The sequence below is a fragment of the Squalius cephalus genome, assembly GCF_949319135.1.
Source record: "Squalius cephalus genome assembly, chromosome: 14".
In the NCBI taxonomy this organism is placed as follows: Eukaryota; Metazoa; Chordata; class Actinopteri; order Cypriniformes; family Leuciscidae; genus Squalius; species Squalius cephalus.
The window spans coordinates 27,213,129-27,240,553 of record NC_137135.1 but is presented as its reverse complement, the minus strand read 5'-3'; the positions used below and the strand labels follow the sequence as shown (position 1 = coordinate 27,240,553).

General features: G+C 36.2%; 1 protein-coding gene across 1 annotated transcript; it reads right to left on the bottom strand.

Annotated features, from left to right (window-relative positions):
• Positions 1-5,956: 5,956 nt before the first annotated feature.
• On the bottom strand, positions 5,957-26,705 carry ccdc88b (coiled-coil domain containing 88B). Its single transcript, XM_079892624.1, has 29 exons — positions 26,408-26,705; positions 25,701-25,849; positions 25,423-25,531; positions 22,977-23,046; positions 22,822-22,880; positions 22,594-22,677; positions 22,367-22,507; positions 22,106-22,248; positions 21,410-21,491; positions 21,138-21,296; positions 20,056-20,202; positions 19,689-19,866; positions 18,624-18,739; positions 18,445-18,534; positions 17,721-18,329; positions 17,143-17,322; positions 15,598-15,938; positions 15,043-15,169; positions 14,276-14,674; positions 13,936-14,097; positions 13,389-13,666; positions 12,164-12,307; positions 11,487-11,673; positions 10,079-10,224; positions 9,821-9,934; positions 9,572-9,723; positions 8,126-8,422; positions 7,967-8,032; positions 5,957-7,354 (listed from the first exon to the last, which is right to left on the bottom strand). Exons 1-29 carry the CDS (start codon positions 26,465-26,467, stop codon positions 7,302-7,304), a joined length of 4,842 nt encoding a protein of 1,613 aa, XP_079748750.1. The 5' UTR covers positions 26,468-26,705; the 3' UTR covers positions 5,957-7,301.
• Positions 26,706-27,425: the final 720 nt, after the last annotated feature.

Sequence of the window (27,425 nt, the reverse complement as noted above, 5' to 3'; positions counted from 1 at the left end):
TTACTGAATTGTCATTTTTAGGTGAAACACAAAAAAACAGCTTTATATATAATATTCGATTTTTTTTTTCTTCCAGTTAATTTCAGAAAACCTTTGCATGTCTCAAATATGCCATTTTCTCATTATTAATCCTTCCTGGAACAATTTCCTGCAATTAGATGATTTGCACTGCATTAACGTTTAAATTATAGAAGAATATTATTCGTTGAGTTAAATAAAAATTGAATTAAGGCAATCAAAAAAAACAAAAGAGTATGTCAATGGTTGTAACACTTAACCTATAATGAAAGTGCACTATTTGTACTTCTTCAATGTACTTTCTGTCTTCCTCTATGATAAAAGACCCTCATTAAAGTCAACTCCTCTCTCTGAACTAATGGCTGGGGCCGCTCTTAATGCAACTTTCATTAATTACACTGTAAGCCTTCAAGTTAATAGTATAATGTCAGCAAATGGATTTCGAACAAATGAAATATTTTGAAATATTAATGCAGATTGATTTTGTCAAATTCCTCGTTAAAGGAGAACTCTTAATTGTTGAGACATTTTTTTTCCACACTCGTATCGTACGATTCAAGCGTCTTTCATAGCCCTTTCCAAAAAAAGATGAGTATCCTTTCATCTCAACATGCTGCTGTATCTGTGAAAGAAAAGAGAGAGTGAGGGAGGCAGATGAAAAAGAGAGGGAGAGGGAGAGATGAGTTTAATAAACTCATCTGAAGCAATTTTCATTTTTTTAATAAGCGACAGGCAGCTCAGATACTGTCATCAGGCAAGCTTCTACAAATAATGAGAGCGGAGGAGAAAAAGGGAGCGCAAGAGAGGGAGGAAGAGCTCAGCAGAGTAATTATCCTAAATCCAGACTTCATCACCGTCCCATCAGCACTTCTCTCTTCCTTTCCTCCCTGTTGCAATCCAGCTCTGTCCCTCTCTCTAGCCCTCTTAGTAAAGTGTTATTTAATTAGCTGTACTGGCACAGTGAAAGCAGCCAGTGTGGGGTCGCTGCTGAAATAGTAACTCTTCAGTGACGATTACACTGGAGTGCATCTTATACGCCAGCAGCAGAACCAGAGCAGATGAGAGCTCCTCTTCTTTTGCTGCTCTCTCCCCTTATCTCTCTTTCCCATGCCCTCGTGTGCTCGTTTTCAATGATCCTATCGTGTCTCTCTCTCTCTCTCTCGTTCCCTCCAGCTGCGTTCTGTGTGTATCGTCAGGCTCATAACCCCAGATTCTGCCAGTCAAACGGAGCTTGCTATCACTGGCGGCCATGCCATTTCATCCTGGTGTTCTGTCACAGTTTGTAATCACTTCAATCTGGTTTAATCTTGTGGGTGACACCAGGAGTGTCATAGCCAAGTGGAATTTGATTGTGACTTCCCAATTTATTTATTTTTTTTAAGTTGCATTATTATTGTAGGTTTAACGGTGTTTGTCTTAGAATGTAAATTTGGTCAGTAGGTAATATATAAATTGCATTTGCGTAATTTTTTCTCAAAACCTTTACTTTCCTCATTGATCACAAAAGGTGATCATCGAAATGTCAATGCTAATGATTTCCAGACAATGGAAAAATTGCACTTTTGTTCAGTTTATTTCAAAGTGCTGCATAAATGCATGTGTGAACAAGCACCATGCTCCATCCTAGCTCGCTTTGTCGTCAGCAACTGGCCTGACATTTACTTTTTTTAAACATGCTCTTAAAATAAAAATGTCCTTGTTTGGCTTCTATTTGGGGGTTTGAGAAAGTAGGGAAAGTTTTATACTTGGTTCAGCACCTTTGGTCCTGACGGCTCCCTGCTTAGGCCTAAGTTCTAGGCCTACTTAATAGAGCTGTTCGTCATGACGTCAACTTGTAGGTCAAACCGGAAAGCTAAATCACCATGAGTTCCCTCGGGAATTTCATAAAGGTTTTTAAGAATCCCAGTAAAATAAGGTCTGTGGGTTAGCATTACTTAAAGAGACTTTCACATTTTGTTCAACAACATAATTTACACAGTTGCTAGATAAGGACTGAAAGTGATTCGAAAAGGTTAATTTTCTTCTGGCATTTAGGACTACAAACTGTACAGCTCTATAACAAACATGCTGTTTTGGGACACAGGCTCCAGCAAAATAAGGTAAGAAGGAAATTAAAATCAGCTTTTTTTTGCAGGTGTTTAACAGGATTTAAATATTTTTCTATGCGTGTTTTTTCTCTCTTTTTCATTACTTTTTTTTTTTCACTCCAATTGGCACTAAGTTAAGATGCTAAGTTATTGTTTAATCATGTTTAATTAATGGCATTAAATGAGTTACTGGTAGTACATCAGCAATTTAAAGCCACCATATTTCTTTATGTAATATTTCAGTTTATAATACATGCTTTATCGGTGCACATCATTATTATTTTTTATTCATGTATCCTGCTCTACATCTTTTCTTGTTCAAAAAGCCATTTCACTCTTATACATCACAATAAGGAAGAAGAGACTATCTCAGCTTCCATTTCATGCTGACTTTAAGGTGTAATGTAGGCTATAAAAACCCCAGCAAAAAGTGAAGATGAAATGGTCTAGAACCACCCTTAACCATTGGTGCATATTATATACTACATTTCAGTATGTACAGCCTAGGCTCTTATTATTCTATTGCATTTGTTCACACATAAATAGAAAGACTGGCTCCTTAGTGTAAAATAAAGTGTGATTGTGTCGCTTTAGGCCCCACAAGTCCCAAGGCATCTGTTAGTCTGTAAGATAACTAACTACCCATGTATGAACTCCCCCATAGGAATCCAAAGTGAGGCAGGACTGCGGGATACCGAGAGCGGGTGAGCCGGTAAATGAGTGTCAGTGTTGGAGTCGGATGGGCTTAGCAGGAGCTGGTTGCTGATGTTTATGGATGCTGGAGATGCTGGCGTGGGGGGCTGCTTGTGAAATGAAAATGGATCTTTAGCAGAACCCAGGACACTCTGATGCCCCTCAAGATCAATTCACTGATTTACTAGCTGAAAGCCTGTCAGAGCCAGAAACACCAGCGTTAAGGGGAGTAGATGATAAACTCGGGTGGAGGAGAGACGGTAGGGGGAAGGAGACCTCGGGACTTTTAAAGTAGAGTTACACATGAGGAGAATGTTCATCAAAGAATATAGTCTGACTTTTAAAATGTACCAGAATTTGCTCTTCTTCTCAGAGGCGCCGAGTGAAGGTGGATTTAGGTAACAGCCTTTCTGTGCATCAATACCATTCCTTTAATTAAATACACTGTTTACTTTTGTTCTTCACCAGTAAACACTGCAGCTGGCACATTGTGAGAGAATTATTTTTAGTGAAGCATCGGTGAAGACGAGTTAAGCTGCATCTCCTGCAAAGCATACCTACAGCCAGTGTGTCTCTTTGTTGGTGTCTACTGAAATATTAAAGATGTTTACTGTATTGTGTGAGAGAGGTGATATCATCTCTTTCTGTCAGACAAATGTGTAGCATAGCCTTTATCTAATTTAATTCAAGTCCCAGGACATGCATGGAGGCAGTTAAAATAACAAAATAGGTTTGTTTACCACATTACTTTGCAGCAACATGGTGCTGAACATTACTATATATCTTCTGCGTTTAAAAAGTCGAGATGCAGCAGCTGAATAAAAAAAACAGTGCGTCTAGTCTATATGTTTGGGGGTTTTTTCACACCGAAAATAGGGCCTAATAGGCTAATGATACTTGGCTATATTTGCCTCCATACTAACGGACAAAAAAGTTATGTGTATTATACGCGTGGGCTTATGTCGTTATCCGTAGGCTATTATATGCTCGAGCTCTTTGACGTCGTGAATAGCCTGATTGGAGTCAAAAAAAATTATAAGTTAGACCTATCGGCTGGGAAAAAATCCTACTGAAGTGATTCAAACGACACTGTTCCTCTGTTGTTATCGTTATAGCTGTGGAGTGGAATTTCCATTTTCTCGTAGAATTAGAACAATTATTAAAACTTTAACTTCTTAAAAACACAGCGCCTCGTGCCCGATGCAGAAAAATAAGTGATCGACCTACGTCAGCGCATTTTTATGTAACAGCCATTAAAAAGCAGCTCATTGGTATAAACATTCTGTGTTAAGGCCCATTCACACCAACGATAACTGTAAAGATATTAGCATAACGTGCACACCCGCGGACCATATCGTTCTGCTCATTCTAAGCGCATGCTGGAATTTTGTCGTCTGCCACTTTAAATGCTCGTGCTCTTTAAAGCAGGATTGATTCTGATTGTCTTTTATCGTTCATCAGCTGGAAAACAATATACCTGAAAGTGATTCCAACAATATTGTTTCTCTGTGCCCTTATCTTTATATAGTTGTGGTGTGAACTCTGCTTTTCTTTTATAATTAGAATGATTTTTAGAACTTTTGTCTTTATCGTTACTGTTATAGTTATAGTCCTTGGTGATGTGAACCAGACCTTAATTTTGTACTAAAACTAGTTAACCAAAAAACGAAGTGAACATAGATACTGTTTTGATTTACGTCAATAAAAAGTATTGTGTCAGTTGCTATGTACAAGCCATAAATGCAGCATTTGTGATAGCCTAATAATAATAAATAAAAAAATACTAGATGGAGGATAGAGTGCTTAGTGTTATAATGGAACAGTGGGTCATTTGTGGGCATTGCAATTGTGGGCAATGTATGATTGCCTATTCACTCCATTATAAAATGATCCATTTTATCTCCATCCTCTTTGGTTCTATTTTTGTAATAAATCTTGTATTTGTACAATGCTCTGCCCACACTGAATGGACTATAGCAGTGCCTTTGATGGATCTTTTCAGGCATTCGCAATTATTTTGCCTGCCTTGCATTGTTTCCGTGGCATTTTCCTCTGGTTTTGAGGCCTAGCTTGTTTTGTGTATCAGCCATCTTCCCCATTTTCATGAAATGCGCTTTATGTACATTGTTAAGGAAGTGTCTGCTAAGGAACTGTTTTAGAAAAATGTGTTGGTGCTATCTTGCCCATGCAAAACCTGCCCTTATGTTTGGCCTGAAAGAGTTTACTTTTACGTTTCCTAATTTACCAAGTGTTTTGAGTGGTTGATCTCTGCCCACCCAAACTGATTTAAAGGGATAGTTCACTCAAAAATGAAAAAGTCTGACATCATTTACTCAATCTCAAGTTGATGGTTGGTAACTAAACATTTGATGGACCCATAGTATTTTTAATTTTATGTTTTTATTATGGAAGTCTATACTGTCAACTGTTAGGTTACTTCTTATACAGTATATTATATACATACATATATATATATATATATATATATATATATATATATATATACACACACACACACACACACACACACACACACACACACACACACACACACACACACACACACACACACACACACACACACATATATTAGGGCTGTCAAACGATTAATCACGATTAATCGCATCCAAAATAAAACTTTGTGTTTACATAATATATGTGTGTGTATGGAGTATAATTATTTTCTATATATAAATACACACACATGCATATATATTTAAGAAAATGTTATTTATATATAAAATATTTATATATAATATAAATATATATACACAGTATATACATGCTAATATTTCTTAAATATATACATGCATGTGTGTGTATTTATATATAGAAAATAATTATACACCATACACACACACATATTATGTAAAAACAAACTTTTATTTTGGATGCGATTAATCGCGATTAATCGTTTGACAGCCCTAATATATATATATACATATATATATTTACATATATATATATATATAAATACACACACACACACACATATATGTGTATGTGTGTATATATATATATATATACATACATAAATGGTGGCTGAATTTTCTAAGTGTTTATCTATGATTGAAATGGAGAGCGTGTGTGCATGTGTGAGTGGACAGTGTCTGAGTGCTCTCCTCTCACCTACCTCGATTTTATTTTATTTTTATTTTGAATGTTTAATGTATTAAAAGGGCTGGGGTAATGAATTATAATCTTTAATGCAGAGAGCGATCGATACCTCCACAAAATAAATCAGCTTTTTACTGAGAGCGTCAAAGCCTTTAATACACTGGGGGAGAAACAAGTGAGGGAGGGAAGGAGAGGAGGAGAGCGCGCAGGGAGGGGAAGGGAGCATGACAGGAGCCGTTGATGGAAGGAGAAAGCGGGAACGAATGGGGTTAGATGAGAGTGCTTTGGAAAGATGCTATCACCGGTGACCACATTTCAGATGATCCCAACAAAGTCTTGGTATCTTCAACAAACCCCAGGGAGTCAGGAGGTCACACCTCTCATCTCACAATAGCTGCATACGATTTGTTACGTATAAAAATCTGGTTGCTTTGTTTTAAGCACCTATTGGAGAGGCAATCAGACCCTGAGATCTCATAATAATCATTCACTTCTCAACTTAATGAAGGCTACCCTCAGGGGGTCCTCTAATTTTAGCCGAAATTCGGACAACTTCAAAATGCCTTTTCTTTGTTTGCCATTGCAAGGCTGGAAAATAGTGTTTTTGGGCATCTTCATGACAATAAATTGATTTAAAGTGCTTGGTCTAAACATTTTGAATGCTGCATCTTTAAGACATTGCATAAAATGTGGTCTACTGGATGAGTCTCTGAACTCTGTGCATCGTCGTGCTCAGTATATCATCAATTCATCGACAAAAAGGTCTGCGGACTGACGCATTTTGATTAATGTTGCCATGACAACTGAATAATTCATGAATTGTATTAGCGTTCCATTTGTCGTTTTTGAGTTATGATTAACCCCAGCCAAGGATTGTCAAAAAAAAAAAAATCTTTGCCCGCACCCACGTTGTTTTAAGACCCCCATCATCTTCTGCCTCCTTCCTAAATGTCAAAGTCTCCAAAGTGTCAGCTTCTTTCCAACGAGACAGAATGAATTAATCTGCTCTCATAAATATCTTGTTAGCATCAGTTTGTATAAGACACTCTCATAATTATACAGATCCAAAGGCAATAGCACCCCAACCACTGGGCATTATAGTGCCACATAGCGGTGAGATATTGGAACTGCAACTTATCCACTATATATTTTAGTATAATAAATATTTCAGTGAACTCATGGCAGTTGCACACCTATAAATATGATGGCTGTATCATACATATGTGCTTTAAATCCATTTATTTGTTTTCCCACAATAAATGTACTGCTGTGCTGTTTAACCATTACGTATTGTAAGCGTTTGCTATACAGATGTTTTATATGTAAAAAAAAATCAAAACCAATGGATACAAGTAGTTAAATGAGTATTGACAAAATATGAATACTTTAAGCTTGTTTGTTGTCGGAGTCCTGTGGCTTGTCAAAACTGGAGTGAAAATCTACAGGAGAGAAAGAAACGATTTTGTTAATGAAATCAAGGCATGTTCAATAAATAAAAGGAATTTCTTATTTTACTGATTAAGTGGCTATTCACAATACCTAATTTAAAGCAAACAAAATTCGTGAGCTGAAATTTATATTTTTGTATATGTTAAATGTATATATTCATTGACTATAAATTAGCCCAACATTATTTTCAAATAATATGACAATGACATGAATAGAAAATAATAGACTGCTTGTTTTTATATTGACTTCATAGTGTTGTGAGACAATCTGTTTATCCTCATTGCAAGTGAACCCATATTTAATGTCTGTATTGTATTTTATTCTATTCTTTTACCTTTATCTAGTTTTGATCAGGAGATCATGTCACTATGTCGGCATCCACCTAATTTGTCAAGCTTCTACCAGCTGACAGATTCAATTTGTTCCAAAATATCATGAAGTTTTATAAGATGTCAAAAACAAAAGATACGGGAAGTGTTTTGTCCTGTTTTAAAAGATAAGCCTATTAATCTTGCTATACTATATATACGATTAAAATTCTCACTATTATTTGCATCAGACTGTTATGACCCCCTAGTTGAAAACCACTGCTGTAGACTGACCTTCAGTTCCAGATGATACACGGCTGACATCTGAGTGTGAAGGTGAGATGTTCTCCTCACTATCAACTAAAACACACATACACGTATTATTCTCAACACAGAATATAAACAAATCCATATTATTTTACAACCTTCAGCAAATGGATCATCTTTACTCACCTCTCCCCTCCTCACTTGGGCTGTCCTGGCTGGGTGTAGGACTGCCGTCATATTCCCAGAGGGCCGTGGCGCCTGTTTGGGAAGAGCGCAGGCGGGTACGAGGTTGTGCGCGCTGATCTCCTGGACTGAAAGACTGGGAAATTCCTCCCTTGCCCCTGCCGAGAGCCCAGCCGTGCCGGGAGCCCAGCTTGCGCCGACCGGTCCGCAGATTAGCCTTGGGTTGCTCATCTTCAGCCTGAGATGCAACTCTCCTTAGTAGACTCGGGGACACTGGAGCACTGATGGGATCCTCATGAACTGAGGGGAGAAATATTGAAGAGTGTTATTTTGTAAAACAAAAATTTTATATTTTTATTCTTTTGCTCTTATGGATTAATCTCACAAAGCTGAAAATTAACTTTTTTTTTTTATTTGTAACAATTTTCTAAATTATTAAGCATATTATCCCCCCAAATTCTCATTATTCTAATGCTAAAAAAAATATATTTTTTGTGTATATATATATATATATATATTATTTAATTTGAATTTATACACTATTATTAATATTTGTGCTACTTTTAATTTGTTGATAATATATGGCGATTCAAAAAGGCAATCAGAACTTAATCAGAATTGTCAATAAAAATGCATCCTAATCCATTACAATAAAATGAGAATTTGGAGAGTAAATTGTACTGAAAAAAGTTACATTTATATATTTGTGAAAACACAGGACTTTTTATGAGGATGACAAAGAAAACCAGTAACACTTTACAATAAGGTTCATTAGTTATCAACCTTAGTTCATATTAACTAAGATGAACCGTACTGCTACAGCATTAATTAATCTTAGTTAATATTAATTTCAGCATTTACTAATACATTATTAAAATCAGAAGTTGTATTTGTTAACATTAGTTAATGCACTGTGAACTAACATGAACAAACAATGAACAGCTGTAATATTAACAAAGATTAATAAATACTGTAACAAATGTATTGCTCATTGTTAGTTAATACATTAACTACTGTTAAATAATGAACTTTATTGTAAAGTGTTACCAGAAAAACTATGATTAAAAAAAATTACAATTCCCCCTATTTGCTCAAAATCTTGAAGTTAATGTCATGTTAAATATTATATAACATATAGACATAGAAAATATAATATACAAGTATTGTAAAGCTATTTTGTATTTATATTACCATGAATCTAAATGCTGTATACACTCAATATGCATTATTCATTTGATCTGCAAATTCCATTCCATTGTTCCTTCACATAAACACAGAATTACTGTTCTGTTTGTGATCCAAGGGAATAGCATTATTCATTGTTATGGACCTTTTTTTCTGTTTTACAGAGTCCAGGGGACCCTGCAGTCTTAACTTATTGGCACTCTCTTACGCTCTGTACAATATATCTAATATTATTACACCGGTCATACAGCTCTGCAGTCTCACCAGGCACTGGGGCTGGAGAGATGGGCGCACCGTCCACAGCATCCGCAAGGTTCTCGATACTGCCAGCAGCAACAAACAGAGCACGGCCTTCTTTGGTTCCACCTTTAGGTTTTATCAGCTTCTTCATGCGGTCCGCTATCCAGTTTGACTTCCTGAAGCCACAAGAGAGTGAAATAGAGCATACAATGAGTTAAGCAATGAGTCTGTGGTGACAGGTCTGCTAGAGACAGATGTTAAAGCCTGACTAACTTTGGTTGTTTAGGTGGACACATGCCGGGCAGACCCGGCTCCAGAACCCGATATTGATCCATTATCTTCTCCACCAGCTTCTGCTTCTCCCTGCGCAGCTCGTTGAACTTGTCACTGAGGTGGAGTGAGATGGACAGATGGGAGAGAAAAAGAGAGTTATTTACTGATGCAGGTGGTCCACTGCTGGACGCTCTACATGGTGCACGTGGAAGTAGTGGACAAATATGAGCTACACATTTTGCTTGTGTGTGTTCGTACAGGTACTCTCTCTGCTGGTTGTGGTGCTGGTCTCGGCTCTCCAGGCTGCTCTCCATTAGGGCTTTGTTTTCTTTAGCCAGATTCTGGTTCTGCTCAACTAGATGCCGGTTCTCCTCCTCCATGTTTGCCTTCAACTGGGTAAGGAGCTATAACACACATAAATAGTAGGGCAATAAAGTTTTTGTAGTTAATGTAATTAATCTCATATACAATGAAATTTGCATCCAAAAGTCTGAGAACACAAAATATAAACCTGCAAATAATCCTAAAATAAAGTTCTGTTTTTAAATTTAAAACATAAAAAGTATGGCATAAAATGAATGATACAACATAAAATTAATAATGATTTATTATCTCAAGCTTAAATAATTTATAGTTGTTAATTTTTAAATGATCATTTTTGAATGAAAATATTTAGTACAAATCACAAAATCACACACAAACACACACATGTACATATATTTTTTTTTTTCTCCAAGGCTACATTTATTTTATCAATATACATTAAGAACAGTAAAATTGTGAATCTATTATAATCTATAAAATAATCTAATCTTTCCTATTTATTATACGTGTTGAAAACAGTTGCTGCTTAATATTTTTGTAGAAACTGGGATTCACTTTTTTGCATGATAATATGATGAATAGAGAGTTTAAAAAAAACAGCAATTATTTGAAATCGGAATCTTTTCTAGACATTATACATTATAGATGTCTTTACTGACAATTTAATGTGTCCTTGCTAAATAAAACTACTGATTATTTAAAAAATCAATCAATGTTGAAATCAATGTTGTTTTTGCTGCTTAACATTTTTGTGGAAACAACGATACCATTCAAACATTTGTGGTAAGATTGAAAGAAGAGAGAAATGAATACTTTTACTCATCAAGAATGCATTAAATTGATCAAAAGTAACAGTAAAGACATTTATAATATAACAATTTAACACATGCTTTAATAAATGTAATAAATAAATGTAATAAATACAAATAGATGCTGTTCATTAAACTATTCATTAAAGAATCCTGAAAAAAGTATCACTTTCCACAACACAACTGTTTCCAACATTGATAATAACTTTGTTCAAAGTTTCAAATCAGTATATTAGAATGATTTCTGAAGGATTATGTGACACTGAAGACTGGAGTAATGATTCTGAAAATTCAGCTTTGCCAACACAAGAATAAATTACATTTAGATATATTCAAAAGAAAACTTTTTTTTTTTTTAATAATATTTCGCAATATTACTGTTTTTACTGTATTTTTGATTAAATTAATGCAGCCTTGGTGAAGAGAAGAGACTTCTTTCAAAAACATTAGAAAATTGTAATGTTTCCAAACTTTTGACAGGTACTATATATAAATTCCACTCAGAATTGTCATAATGTGCATTGTGCTCAGACCTGGTTCTGGCTGCTGAGACGGACGTTATTGAGATCCAGCTGTTGGTTCTGCTCTTTAAGAGTGTTGAGCTTTCCCTCCAGCCTGGTCCGTTCAAGCTGAGCCGTACTCAACTCTGCCCGCAGAACTGAACTCTGAGCCAGCAGCTCGGACTGGACCTGAACCCACTCCTTCTGCATGTTCTGATACCTACACATAATAAATACATTAAACAGGTGAATCTCACGAAGGTCAAAGTCTTATTTTACACCCAAAATGTTCACTTCTCTTTATTTTGAGGTGAAGCCCAGACATGTTTTTGTGTGTCTGTCTCTACAACTGTCTGTCTATTCATCTAGACTAGTAATCAAAGCCCCAATCTAAACAGAGTTATCCAGCTAACTAAACATACTGAATAAATCAAACCGTTTCCTCTCGGATTGTGTACTTTTTTTTTCTATCATCCTGTTCACCAAAGCAACAAGCTTTACATATTTTTTCCATAGGCTTTCACACCATGGCAACAACTGTTTGAAACTGGGCTTTGAAATGACTCATGCTCTGTTGAAATGTTTCACATTGGGTTAAATGCAGTTTGTGGTGGGTGTTAGCATCACTTCCTCTCTCTTTCTTATGAATGTGTGCTCAACTGTTACTTTAACCTAGTGTTGTGGTCACTGCAATTATGACTTCCTCTCACCTTTCACTGTCCATTTTCAATCTCTCCAGCTCCTTCTCGCTCTCCACCTGCCCTTGTGTCACTTTCTCCATTTTCTGTCTCTCCATGCGTATCGATTCCTCTGCCTCCTCCAACTGTGCTTTTCGCTCCAACAGCTCCTTATATCTAGACAAGTATGGTATTTTAGAACATTTTACAAACTTTAAATGAAAGGTAATTTGGAAAAATCATAAATTAAGAGAATGTATTTTTTTAGCTAATGTCAATTTAAGTTCCAGTTTAATTTGATAATAAAGGCATGTGGAACAACAATAACAGTAAACCAATAGTATAATAATTCTGTTTATATAAATATACAATTTATTATTTCCAAACCACACAAAATTCTCAGCAAGTTTCTGTATATATATATATATATATATATATATATAAATTATATAATATATAATTTATATATATATATATATATATATATGAAGAATTTAGATGCAAAAGCCTCTAAGTGCCATCTGAAATTTTCTTCTAAAATTATCATTTTTATGAAGCTTGTATGTTTATGTTCAGTTATTTCACTTTGATGGCAATGGAAATTGTCATAAAAGTGAAATTACTGAACTTAAACATACAAGCTTGAAAAAAATGATCATTTTAGAAGAAAATTTCAGATGGCACTTAGAGGCTTTTGCATCTGAACTCTTCATATATATATATATATATATATATATATATATATATATATATAAATTCTATAATATATAATTTTTGTATATTATATAAACCATCAATTAGGATTCAAAAACATATAACATGCTAGAAACATAATAATCACTGCAATAATGATTCAATCATAGACTCGAAAGCATTTCCCTATTTAAATGCAAACAGTGACTTTTCTTTTTTTTCTTTTTTTTGTGGCTAGGCAGTGTATATTACGTTGTTTAACATAATTTTTTGGAATCTACACTTTTGGAATCTAATCATTTTTGAAGTTTTATGTTATATTTATCAGTTTGTAGCCATGTGTATTCATATTTCGATTTGACACAGATGGACTTTAGACAAATTATGATAAGATTATGAGAACAATCTTAAATTATTATTTTTAATTAATTAATTTAATTTAATTCATTTAGGCCTTTTTATTAATTTATTATTATTATAATTAAATACATTATTATAAATTCCTTTATTTTTAAATAAATAATTATTCTAAATTAAATTAAATTAAATGTCTGAGGCACTGTACCTGGCCTCAGTGTCTTTATATTGAGCTTCTAGACTGCGACTGCTGCTTTTCAGTTGACTGTGTTTGACCAACAACTCTTCTAACTCCGCCTCCTGTCTTTGTTGCAGAGCTGTCAATCTATCATGATCCCGCCTTACAGCCTCCAGGCGCATCACTGACTCCTCCTTCTCCTTCAGCCACACCCTCGATTCGGCCTCCAGAGCCGCACACCGCAGTTCACTTTCACTGCAACGTGCCAACACAGACACATGTTCGGAGCTCAGAGACGCCTGTTCCACCTGAGGGAGAGAAAGAGGGTGAAATAAGGCAGATATAATGAGAGTGCGGTCATTCGGGTGAAAATAACACGTTTATTAAAAGCCTGTATAATTTAAAGTGCTGTATATTTATGATCCGTCAACAGTATGATTGAAACTTGTGAGTGTCCGCCTGCTACTAAACTAATATGGATTTAAACAAATGTCAGTTTCTAAAACACCATCAGCCTTTATTTCAGCGTCAAAGGTCCATTTTGAGACCAGCAACCCACAATCGATCAAGCACTCACCTGTAGTTTGGTGTTGAGGGCCTGTAATTTAGCACAGTTCTCTTGCAGCGAGATGGAGTGGCGCTGCAGGGTGTCCAACTGCTCTCTGAGCTGAGCACAGGCTGACTGAGACTGAGTCAGCTGAGACAGCAACACCTCCCGCTCTCGCTGCAGCATTGCATTCTGGGATACAACCATAGGTACAGAATTCAGCATACAGAGCCGGCAAGTTATTATCAGTTCATTTAAAATGTAATCAGAATGTAATCGTTAATGACGTTTAAATAAAGACATACGTAAAATGGCCCTAGGGGCCCAAAACGTAATGACATTTCAGTAGGCTTTTGGAATTTTATCTCACCTCCCTCTCCGTATTTATCAGTTTTTGACTCAATGCCTCCTGGCTTCCAATGCCAGTCTCTGCCATTGTGTGCGGTTGTTTGTTCAGTGCGTTTTCAGTGTCTTGTGCTGCATAGATAGAGTCTGTGGGCCCTGAGTTCTGGTTGTGGTTATCCTTATCTACAATACTGACAGTGGGCTCCTGGGGGCCTTCTGCCAGCGGTGGAGACTGTCTGTTTGATTCACAACCCTCGATCCTCTGTGCGTGCGAGTCAGGGGGTGAAAAAGCAACCTCTGGAACAGATTGTTGCTGTTGTGTAGCTGCCATTTCAAGCTTGCTCTGCAGCTCTTCAAGTGTTCGGTTCAGCTGTGCGACCTGATTGGATAACTCTTGGGACTGGGTGCTCTCATTAGCCAGATCCTGGTTGTGAGTGGGATATTAAAGTTAGACAAGTGCTGCATCTAGCCAGCTTCATCCAGAACCAACCAAGTGCCTCTTTAGGAAAACCTGAGCTATAAGAGCTTTCATTAATCTCACAAAGATGCATTTTCAGCACAGTTGTCCAAGGAGGGGAAATCTAATTGCACTGAGGATTTTCAGATAAGAAAGCAACTTGAAAACAATTACCTGGTTGAAAAGAAATATTCAAAGCGGCCCATTTTGCAATATCTCAGCTCAATGGGACCTCCAGGCAAACATAATTGCAGAAATATGGTGTACCAAGGCGCTATACTAATTGCTTTTATCATTCAGATATCGCATATAAAGACTTTGAATACTGCACAGACCTTTGTTAGAGAGTCAATTTGGGCCTTGCTCTCAGCGTTGAGTGTACCGAGCTGCAGATTCTCCTTCTGCAGCTCCTCGAACTGTGCGCATGCCTCTTTGAGCTGAGAAACCTCCTGACACATGCGTCTGTGGGCAGATGACAGATGTAGTGAGTGATACATGTATTATTCTTATGCCATGCTATTTGTTTCATAAGATCAGATATAAGGACTTGGGTTCGGTGTGAAAGGAATAGTTCACCCAAAAATGAAAATGTATACTCATCCTTGTGTTTGCAAAAACTCCAAAAGGCAACTTAAAAGTATCATAAAGATAGTCAGTATATTCCATGTTTTCTGAAGTAATATGATTTGTGTGAGCAACAGAGATTTGAGAGCATTTTTGGAGCTTGTTAAACAAGTTCACATGACATGACAATGGAAAAAAGCATAAAGTTCCAACAATATTTGGTTTAGAACAACATGAGAATGAGTAAATAATGACCCATTTTTATTATTTGGTGATGTATATATTTTTAAATGCAAAGGTCCTATTGCATGTATGTATGTCTGTACCTGTTTTGCGCCTCTAGACTGCAGGCTCGCTTGTTGCCATGCTCTAGGGCAGATGTTGTGCTTTCCAGCTGCTGTCTAAGTCTGGCCATCTCTCTTTCTCTTTGTCGTTGCTCACGCCGTTGACTGTCCAGCTCTGCCTGACACGCTTCCTTCTCCTGCTCCAGTCGCGTGACTTCAAGCAGAGCTTCTTCCCGTCCTCTAGTCAAAGACTCCACCTCCACTCCGGATTCTCGTAGTTCAGCTTGTAGCTCTTCTTCATGCCGCCTGGCAGACTCCAAGGTCCGCCCCAATCTTTCAAAGTCTGCCTTAAGGTTTTGGTTGGTCAGCTCTAACTGATCACCCTATGAGAAAATAATTGCTCTTAGTCAACAAACACAGACTCACTTTTCTTCAGATTTAATGAAATAGTTCACCCAAAAATGGATTTTTGTCATAATTTACTTATGCTCATATCTCTATAAACTTGTATGCTGTTAATGTTCCCTGAAGTACAAAAGAAGAATTTTACATAGCTCTTTTCCACACAATGGAAGTGAATGGTGAATGAGCATTCAAAAGGCAAAAAAGCATCATACCTGTGCCATTTTAATATGTATTTTAAAATGTAATTTATTCCTGGGATGGCAAAGCTTTTATTGTCACATGATCCTTCAGAAATCAGTCTAATATGCTGATTTGGTGTTCAAGAGACATTTCTTTTTATTATCAGTGTTGAAAAAAATTGTGCTGCTTAATATTTTTGTCAGTATTCCTTGGAATCATCAGTATTCCTTGATGAATAGAAAGTTGAAAAGAACAGCATTTTTTTAACAATTTACACATTTACTGTATACTTGCTGAGTAAAAGTGAATTTCTTTCAAAACAAAAATCTTACTGACATAAACGTAATCTTCATGACTTGTATGCTAAATTAAACATCTTTTAAAGCTATTTGTATATGGATTTAAATTGAAATTAAAATGTTTTTTCCCTGAAAATCTCCCGTTTCAGAGCAGCTCTCAAATCTACACAGTTAAAGTTGGCATATCACGTTCAGTCATGAGACATGCAAGAACCAATGGCATTACTGACATTAAACATACAAAATAAGAGAATTATGAGATGAAAATCTGTGAGAAGCATATAGTTTGGTTTGTTTCTCACACAAATCCATATAATGCAGCATATATGGACTAATATATTCATATGAACTAATTTTATGGTTCTTTCTATCCTTTTTGGAGATTGACAGCCTTAGTTCTTATTTACGTTAATTCCCACAGAAGAAAGCAAGTAGGTTTGGAATCTGGACAACATGAGGGTAAGTAAATGATGACAAAACTTTCCTTTTTTTTATGAACTACCACTTTAAAGACCAATTACCAACAACTACTGACATCTCATTACTGTTACCCACACTGATGCTCTGCCCATTTGTGTTTTTTGATATCCACTCATTGTTACAGCATCATTTTAATGTAGGCACCATTAATCTCAATGTTACCCCAGTCATGTAATCCATATTTTGTAGTACAGCAAAAGGCTGAACAAATAACCTTCCTCACCTTGCGTACCGCAGCCCTGAGTGAGTCTATGGTGCCTCTGAGAGTCTCTCTCTCCCTCTCCAAGGCTGCTCTCTCTCCCTCTAACTGAGCAATCACTGTAGCTTCCATCTTCTGAAACTCCACCTGACTGCGAAGATGCATCAGCTCCTCCTCCTGCTGCATAGATTCACCCTGTAGCACCTGGCAAATAAACACATTAAGTGGTTATTTAGCAGACACTTTTATCCAAAGCAAATCAAAGCGAAATGCCGTGCTTGAAGGCACAATGGTGATGATTCATGGATCGGTCCTTGAGGAAATCAAACCGGCATCTTTTAGAATTACAATGCCAGATCATTATGCCATATGAAACAATGGCTAAAAGTGGAAAAAGTAATTATTGTGAGAAATAGTCTTTGTTTTACACAGGTCTAGTTACCATATTGTATGTCTTTCTTAATTGCTAGTGGCGTTTATACTTGGTGAGTCATCGCCTTTATCGACTGGACTGTTATCTTACTTTGAGTGGATTGTTAACTTTTGCAGTGATGTAGTAATTCGTTTTTGTGTGTTTGTTTGTCAACTTGATGGTTCATTACCTCTATCTGTTTCCTAGCCCCAATAAGGCTCTCTGCTGCCTTCTTCAACCGCTGGTTCTCAGCCTCCAGGAAAACCAGCTTATGATCTGCCTCCAAGACCTTCTTAGTCTGCTCTGCCATTTTGGAGCGCAAATCCTGGGCTAAAGTGGTTTGTCTGTCAGCCTCTTCCAGGGCCTGCTGAAGCTGGTTATGCAGGGCAAGAGTGTCTTGGGAGAATTTATCTTCTTCTGTCTTCTGGGCTTCAGTGCTGAACGTCTGAGATGTCTCTTCTGTGATGTCTTTCTTCCTTTCAATTTCTTTCTCACCCTCTGCCTCTCCTCTCTCTTTGCTGTTCATTTCATCTATAACCTTCTTTTCTCTCTCGCTGAGGATTACGTTGCCCCCCTCTCCCCCCTCTCCATCTTCTCTCTGGGCTTTTATTACGCCTTCTTTTTCATCATGTTTCTCTCTTCTGGTGTAATTTCCCTCGCATTCCCCTCTTCGGATTATTGTCTTTTCCCCATCTTTTCCCTCCGAGGCTGCTCTCTCTTCCTCTAGGTCTTTCTGTTTTGTCCTCAGCTCTTCGAGATTTATCTTCAAGCTGCTATTTTCATTCTTTAGACACTCCAGCTAACAGTTGAAAGAGAAATGACATGGGCCTGATTCATAGAGTTGAGATGAGGACAAAATGACAGTAGACAAAAGTCTTGGAATAAAGTCTTTAAATCCATCTAAAGGGCCTCACCTCCTTGAGGGTGTTTTGAAGTTTTTGTGAGAGTTGGTCCATGTGTCTTTGGAGCTCTTCAGTCATCTCAGGGGAGTTGGCCTGCTGAGCCTACATGAGAGATGGGAACATGGGAAACCTGAGAATTGACATGAATCAGTTTGTTGCCAGAGGATAAAACTGGCTAAAGATCCACTGACCTCTTGTTCAGCCTGCAGAAGCTCTAGTCGTCTCTTCAATTCTGCGTTCTCGTTTTCAGCTCCCAGAAGCCTCAGTGAGGAAGCCTCATTTACCTCCTCACTTAGAGGCTTCAGATCTAAATGACAGTAAGAGAGACAGACATGTAGACACGTTATTAAAGGGATAGATCACCCCAAAATAAAAAATTCTATCATAATTTACTCACCCTCACGTTGTTCCAAACCCATAAGACTTTGGTTAATATACAAAATTCAAATTAAGACATTTTTAATGAAAGAAGGTTTCTGTTACTTTCTGTTACCCAAAACATAGAAGATCCAAAAAAGGCATCATAGAATGAATCCATATCATTTGAGTGGTTTAATCCTTTAAGTCTTGTGAAGAGATACAATCGCTTTATATGATGAACAGATTTAATTCTAAATCTTTTATTTTGTGCTTTTAAGATTAACCAAAGGCTTATGGGTTTAGAACAATGTGAGGGTGAGTAAATGATGACAGGATTTTTATTTTTGTGAGAACTATCCATTTAATAACCTGTCTTTTTAAGAACTATTCCTCCCTTTAAGAACTATCCCTCAACTCAAAAATGAAATTTCTATCGCCAACTCATAAGAAATAAGGCAAGATGTTTACACTTTTCTTTCCCACACATTGGAAATGGATGAAAACTGTCAAGCTTCAAAAAAAAAGATAAAAAAATCAACATGAAAGTATTATTTGTCATCATTTTTGGAGCTCAGCAATGTCTGTTCCCATTCACGTTCATTATATGGAAAAGAACATCCAGAACAATGCTAATCTTTTCCTTTTGTGTTTTACAGACAAAAGAACAACATACAGGTCTGGAACGAGATGAGGGCGAGTAAATTATGACAATTAAGATTTTTGAGAGAACTATCCCTTTAACATCGAGTGGGCGTGATAGGATGGGATGTAAATGTATTCATAAATGTCTGTTTCTAAACATGACAGCTTGATTTGCATATATATGATTGATATACGTACACATGTCAGCTGTGACAGTTGAGTCATAATATCAAATCATGCATAATTAAACCTACCAATCTCAGGCATTATTTCTTGAACATCCTCGTCGGACTCTAGGTCTGATTGGAGGAATTGCTGATGAGTCTCTCTTTGACTGACACCCACAGAATGAACTTGATGCGTGAGATCCACCTGCAGACTCATATTCATCTCCAACAGCTCGTCTACCCTCTGTCTCTCAATATCCCGCTCCTACACAAATCCAATTATATACCCATACAGCATAATGAATGTACATCATACATTTTAGAAGAATGCAATTCTTTCATTTAACTTCATACATTCCAAAGTAAGTTTTCGAAGTTTTCTTCTAGCTCAACATAATCAATCAAAATGAGTTCATGGCAATAAAGCTCTATAAGTTCATAAAGTCAGTCATACACCCTCCATATTCACAAGCTTCTGCCTGAGAAGAAGATTTTCCTTCTCCAGTTCCCGCAGAGCAGTGCAGCGCGCCCGAGCGTCAGCCAGCTGCTCATCCAGAAGAGCCTTGTTCTCTTGCAGCGAGGCGCAGTACTGCTGCTGCTCCTGTAGGCCCACAGAAAATGTTTTACCAATCTTCATGCTGTTCTAAACCCGTCTGACTTATTTTCTTCTGTGATATTTTTGCAGAATGTTCGCTCTGCTGACCAGGGACTGTCTTGTCTGTTTATTTATTTATGATTATGTTTTATGATTGATCACAACTTTTTTTAAGCTTTTGTTCCACAAAGTTGATTATTTGCCTGTATGCATGTTATAACTAATTATCCAATAACTAAGCTCATGTTATTTCCAGATTAAACCTCTCCACTTGGTTAATCTGAATTCCAAAAGTTTGCGGTTAGTAAGATATATCACGCGGAAAACAAATTATCACAGTTTCCACAAAAATATTAGTCAAGTGTTTTATTAGGCACCGTTTTCAACATTGATAATAATAAATGTTTCTTGAGCATCAAATCCGCATATTAGAATGATTTCCGAAGAATCATGTGACACTGAAGACTGGAGTAATTGCCATTACCATATTTTTTTAAATATCATTTATTAGAAACATTTTAAATTGTAATAGTATTTCACAATACTGAAGTATCTTGGAATACCATGTAAATACATGCATGGTATTTTAAACTGTATAGTATTTGCTCTTTCAACCTAATGTATTTTTAAATATGCAGAATTCCTTTTGTGTTCAGGAGAAGAAAGAAAGTCTTATGGGTTTAGAACGACATGAAGGCTGAGTAAATTACATAAAATTCATTTTTGGGTGAACTATTCATTTAAACGTAACTTCATACAATTTAATGTACCTTTAAGGTTTGCTTTTCTACAACTTTCATTTCATTAAACTAATCATTTGCCAGAATACATGTCATAAGTAGCACAAATTATCCTATTATAATAAAATTTCCAGATTATAGTGCTCCACTTCTTCATTCCAAAGCATGATATTTCAGCCTGATGTATATCTCCTCCTCTACCTTCAACTGTGTGCGGTACAGCTCCATGCTGCGGAGCCGATGTGTGCTGTTTTTCAGCTCCGCCTGCAGTTGCTCCACTCTGGCTGCACGCTCGCGCAGATAGTCCAACTCATCTTTCACACCCCGGCTCACACGCACTTCCACCTGCAACGATCGGTTCTGAGCCAACCAAACATAGGAGGATATGTCAGTGAAATGAGGATCTATCCAGTGTCCATACACAAGTTTTAATGATCATTATACAGTGTTTATTATCAGTGTATTATGCTCACTTCCTTCTGTAGTTTCTTTATTTCTTCCTCCATGGTTTGCATTTCTTGCTTGTAATCCATTAGTTGATCACCTGTGTCCTCCCTGTAAAGCATTTTGATTTGTAAATATCTTTAAAGGTGAAGCGTAATTTCTATGCCACTAGAATAGTGTAACCAAACTAAATTTGTCAAAAATAATGACTGTTTTTCATTGGTTAGAGAAGCAAAAATCCTGCCTGAAATTCACAAACCAATGTAATTATGTTGGGAAGTTCAAACAAAAAAGTTGTATCTATTGATATTTGAACTCAAATCACACACATTGCTTTTAATAATTATAATAATAAAAGGGACTTAAATTGAATAAAATTAAAATACATATGAAAATACCGTTCAAAGTTTTGGGGTCAATATGATTTTTTTTATGTTTTTGAAAGAAGTGTCTTATGTTCACCAAGGCAGTAAAAAACAGTAAAAACAGTAATATTGTGAAATATTATTACAAATTGAAATATTATTCCTGTGATGAAGAAACTGAATTTTCAGCATCATTACTCCAGTTTTGTAACATTATAAAAGTCTTTAATGTCACTTTTGATCAATTTAATGTGCTCTTGCTGCTTAAAAAAATTCTTACTGACCCCAATGTTTTTAACAGTAGTGCATATTGTCCATCCACCTATTAAACATCACATATGCGTTAGCAAAACAACTCACAGTTCCTGTTTGAGTCGGCGAAGTTTAGCTTTGCCTTCTGCTAGCTGCACAGCCAGTCCTTCAGGCGGTCCATCACCAAACCCACTCGACGTGGTTATGTGGGTTGTAGACGATTCCCGTTCCTGAATAAGTTCTGCTATCCTCTAAATATCAAGAGATAACAGAGACATCCAAAGCTAAAGAACACCCTTTCTGAACACTACTTCAAATCTAGCCTCACCTACTAGCACAAGAAAATGCCAACATAAGTTCTTCTCTCACCTCCAACTGTGTGTCTCGTTGGCCTAGCAGGTTCTGGATCTGTTTGGCCATGGAGCAGAAGAGAGTCTGCAGCTCGGCTCCATTCAGCCGACACATGTCTCCAAACTCCAAAGGAAGCACTGCGCTCGGGTCCTGGGTCACCTGGAACATGATGGATCACAGGGTTAGTGATGCACTACATGCTTTAGTTTGAGACTATGTTCAAGTTATGTTCAAAATTCACTGACCTCTTGTATGCAAAGTGCAATCTCTGCTTGTGTATCAATGTCCAAGCACTGAATTTGCTGAATAAACGTTTCTTTCCTTTCACACTGGGTGAAAATGAGTCATAGGAACAGAGAAATTAATCACACACTGTAAACATCAATATGTTTTTCAACATTATACTCTAATCCATTTAACAGTGCTGAAACTCTCCATTAAAGATATTAAATGTGTTTACAGTGCTTTGTTACCTGTACTGCACAACCCAGCAATAACAGTAGCAGTCTTCTGAGCTCTGCAACAGCGCCCTCTATTGAAAGGGAAACCGACATGACACCCAACAATATTTACTTAAAAATTTGCACTTTTTTGTTCGTACATGTTTATGAAATAAACAGAACCACACCTGTCAGGGGATCTCGACCTAAAACAGCAACGTTTGGTAGCGGCATCAGCACCAGTTGCTGTAGATTCTCCTGAAAGAGAAACACGCATTAGAGAAACGACAACCATTGGCGCTTTACTGTCATCCCAGACAATGCACAAGTAAGAGGTTTAAGTATGACACACATTGGCGCACAAAAGAAAGTTATTCATATGCAATCATGGCCAAAAGAAACAAGCAAGATTGTGGAAAATAGGCTCATTTAATCTGCGGCAACTGACATCTCATTTAGTATGATTAATGATCCTGTTATTACAGTAGGTAATTTTCTAATGCCTTTAAAAAATACTCACCCTTACAAAAAGTACTGTGGCAACACCATGATACAGAGTGATTTATAGGATGGCACTGAATGATTACCAAATTCATATACAGTGGTATTTACAAATTATTACAAGGTACTTTAAAGAACACTATAAAAACAAACTTTTTTGTAAGTGTATGTAGAATAATTTAGCCAACACTGTAAAATGCTACATCCTCTGTAAATGTTCTTTTATCACGCACATAATACGGTTTCACTTTATTTTACAGAACATGTACTTGCAGTGTAGTTCAGAGTTAGTACCTAGTTATTACCCAGTTATTGTAATTACTATAGTAAGGAAATAGTGTGTTCATTAGGGAACAGGGCTGTGAAATAAAGTGCAACTAAAAATACACATGTGGGTACACTACAGGCAAAAACATCTTTTTAATGCATCTGTCAATTTTTAGATTTTGGGCTTTTGGGCTTTTTATAAAGTGTTTTTTCAGACTAGTGGACAGAAAACATCCAAAATACACTTTTAACTGTATCTTTTAGAGCACTTTATCTATTTGCATCTGTAGATTTCAATCACAGTATATATCTTTAAAGAGTTTTAACTCCTACATTGAGCCATAAATCTCCACTTCAGTAACACTTTACAGTTTTATTCTTATCTATATTATGAAGGTTTTTACAAAGGGGTGTTTGTTCATATATAATTTTCCTGATTTTATACAACATTTTATTCCAAAAAAAAATAGAAAATGTAATTATTTTTGGCTGTTGACAGTATTTTCTGATTTGTGATAAATAGAGATATCCAATATCCCCTCAGTAAAAACCTTTGGCTCTAATATATCAAATAAATAAAACAATTTTAAACCTGACTTCATCCAATAATCAGATTTTTGTTCTAGAAATGTATGCAAATTAGTGCATATTTAATTAGACAACGCCACATTTGCATATTTAAACATAATATTTCAGAAATCTTGTAATACAAAAAATGTTTGCAATTATTAATGTAATCAATCAACTGGTGAAGTGTGGTGATATTTATTCGTTTTTTTTTTTTACCCTATTCACCTGAGTGAGTTTTTTTACCCTATTCACTGTCTCGGCTTAATGTGGTGTGCTGTTTTAATTTAATAATTCTATAAATTATTTATGCACATTTTATAAAGTAGTGAAGGCAAAGAGTTTCGCAAAATGGTGAAATTGTTTTAAGAAATAATCGCAAGTTACATCCAGTATGATTTTAGTATTATTTATATAGGCCTACCATTGTGGTCTTTATTAATATTTAAAGCTGTTATTTTTATTTTTCAAGTTTTAGTAATTAATATGCTTGTTGCACAGTACAAACTATATTTTTTGTATTTTTATATATTTCTATTCAGCTTTATTTTTTAGCTATAGTTTTAGTCATTTTAGTGCTTCAACTTCAGTTTTTAAATGTTTTTCATCTAATATTTATATTTTATTTTAGCTTTATTTAAATTAACGAAAATGATTTTTAAATGCTTTACTTTCAGTTAACAATAACAACATTGGTTACATCAAATCAGATTTCCCTTACACTTTCACATAAATGTATGCATCACCTGCCTGTATTCAGTGCAATTATTAATCAGCTAGTTTCCTCATAGATAAACCATCTACTGTGGCGTTGGAAAGCACACTTCAATTTAACTTTTAAAAGAGTAATGTCAAAAATCCAGATAATGCAGGTCAATACATTATAAGTAAAATCATTATTTCGATTTTTTTTGCTACAGTTATTTAACGACTATTGCTTTTTGTCTCTCATTTTCATTTGAAAATTTCCAAAAGATGCTATGAGTGAAAATAAAGAGTGCAAAAAACATGTCCACTGCTAGGACATTTAAAACAAGAAGTGAAACCACAGAAACCAAAAAAAACAAACATGGCTAACTTGTTCCACAGCAACAGGCGCAGTGCATGCTGTTTAGTGAGCTATAGCGAACTGTCCATTCATAAACTATTTACCTGAACTTTACCATCAGGTGCTGGCAGCATTTTGATTCTAGTTGATTTTGCAGTTAATCAAGCAATATAATGTATTTGTGGAATGTCCTTGTAAAGACATGTATCATGTTTTCACACAGTAAATTGATTGATTCTTTAATTCAGTACCTGATAGTATGATCTCAGGTGTCGATTGAGGATGGAAAAGTTCTGCACTCTTAGAATCTTGTCATCACCCACATTGTGGTAGATTTGCTCTACCTTTGGATTGGGATCACTGGTTAAAGAAACCAAACAAACAACAAAAACGTTGCCATTAGCTGGGTCACTGTTGAAACTAGGCCATCATCAATGAAATGTTAATCCGCTTTTTTAAAAATCAAACTACATTATTCAAAACAGTTTTTACAAACAGCAATATTTTTACACTTTTGAGTCTTTCTTACATGATCCTCATGACCTCATTGAGGTAGACTCCATTTGTAAGATTCAGGTACTGCCTCACTGCATTCTGGGAGTTGAAGTTTACTTCCATGTATTCCTGAGAGAGTGATCCATTCTCCTCCTCATCGACAATACCCTCAAATAGATGCACCTTACAGACAATGAAAACAATGCCCTGTTCATATCAAGGTGCATATGAAGAAGAACTGAGTAGGATCTGAGTATAAATGATCTTTGTGAATGCTTGGTTTTTCCTGTGCCTGAAGTTTGTCAGAATCTTAAGTAAATTCAACGTTTTATTATGACTTCTAAATTCTAAAGATATTTTAAGATGTTTCTCGCTGTTGAAAGCTGTGTTTTTTAACATGTTAGCTGGTCATTAGCTGCAAAAAAACTATAGTTGTGGCCAGCTAGTAGCCAGTTTGTTGCTAGTCCAAGATGGTCTATCAACTTGGACCAGAAACCAACTACAATATTACAAAACACGGTTAACTGTGTAATATTACATTTTCAGCTGGAAACAGCATAAATGTTGATCAGTTGTTTGTTAATGATCAGATTTACAAAAAAAAAAAAAACATTAACTGATTTCTGAACATCATTTATAGTTCTAGAATATTTCTGAACTGGTTTGAAAAGTTAACAAAACATTTTACCGAACAAAATGAAGACTATCAAATAACTTTAATTGTTTTTGCGTACCACCTACCCATGTAACAAGTGCACTTCCCATAAATTCTTCTAACATTTCCGTAACGTTTACGTCCATCTTCTTTTGTACCGTACCTGATCAGTTTTATTCCATAAAACACAATGGATTATTTAAATAAAAGACTTTGAAGAGTACATTCATGGTTATCGTAATTCTCTTGACAATAGACTGTCAAGATAGATGTGTTTAACTGTTAACATCTTTGCTTTCTGTGCCTTTCCCTTCCCTCATTAGTCACACTTCGAAACCACACCGGAATCTAGAGTTGCATTGCATTGAGTTCCCCTCTCTGCGCGTCCTCGTGTTAGCATGACGCCCGTGACGCGCGTTTCCACATTCAACACAGCAAAACCACAACTGAAGGATGTTTCTCAAAACCTAGTAGGCTGCCTATCTAGACTGCATTTTTGTGATGCACTTTGAGAATCTATTCGCATGACCAAAAATGCAGTATGTTGCCCCCAACTGCTATCTAAAAAGGCTGACCATTCTGCTTTGAGACACAACCTAGGTGTGTGGGCAACACAGGAAATAAAATCTATTCGTGTCAGTGGAAGTCGATACAACGCACTTAAAATAATTCATACAAACTACATGCAAATACAGCAATGCATGATTTGCAAGGTGACTTGAATGATATTTTTTCGAGATTGGGAGTGACAGAAGAGCAAAATTGAGTTTTTGCTGCTTTCTAGCGGTGGAAGGGTGTAATGCGCTAGCAGATCATCGGGGCTTTTGTGACATTATAAATGTCTTTAGTGTCACTTTGACTTTAGATGTGTTTTTGTTTTATATATGTGACCTTTTCAAAATGAAATAAGAACCTTTTTCCTGCAATGACTAATCCACTGAATCGGCATTACTTGAACCTAATGTGATAGTGCAAAACTAATTGCTTCTAATAAATAACTAGATCCACCACACAGTTGCATTTCTTGTGTTGGCCTAGTGTTGTTTTTTTTGCATGTGAGTGCTTTGGCAGCATCATAGTATTAACCATCATCAAAGGGATAAA

Coding starts and splice junctions, on each gene's coding strand:
- ccdc88b (XM_079892624.1), bottom strand. CDS start 26,467: ATGGACGTAAACGTTACGGAAATGTTAGAAGAATTTATGGGAAGTGCA. Junction 25,532..25,700: donor AATGAGGTCATGAGGATCAT/GTAAGAAAGACT, acceptor TTCTTTAACCAG/TGATCCCAATCCAAAGGTAG. Junction 15,939..17,142: donor TCAGGGCTGCGGTACGCAAG/GTGAGGAAGGTT, acceptor ATTTTCTCATAG/GGTGATCAGTTAGAGCTGAC.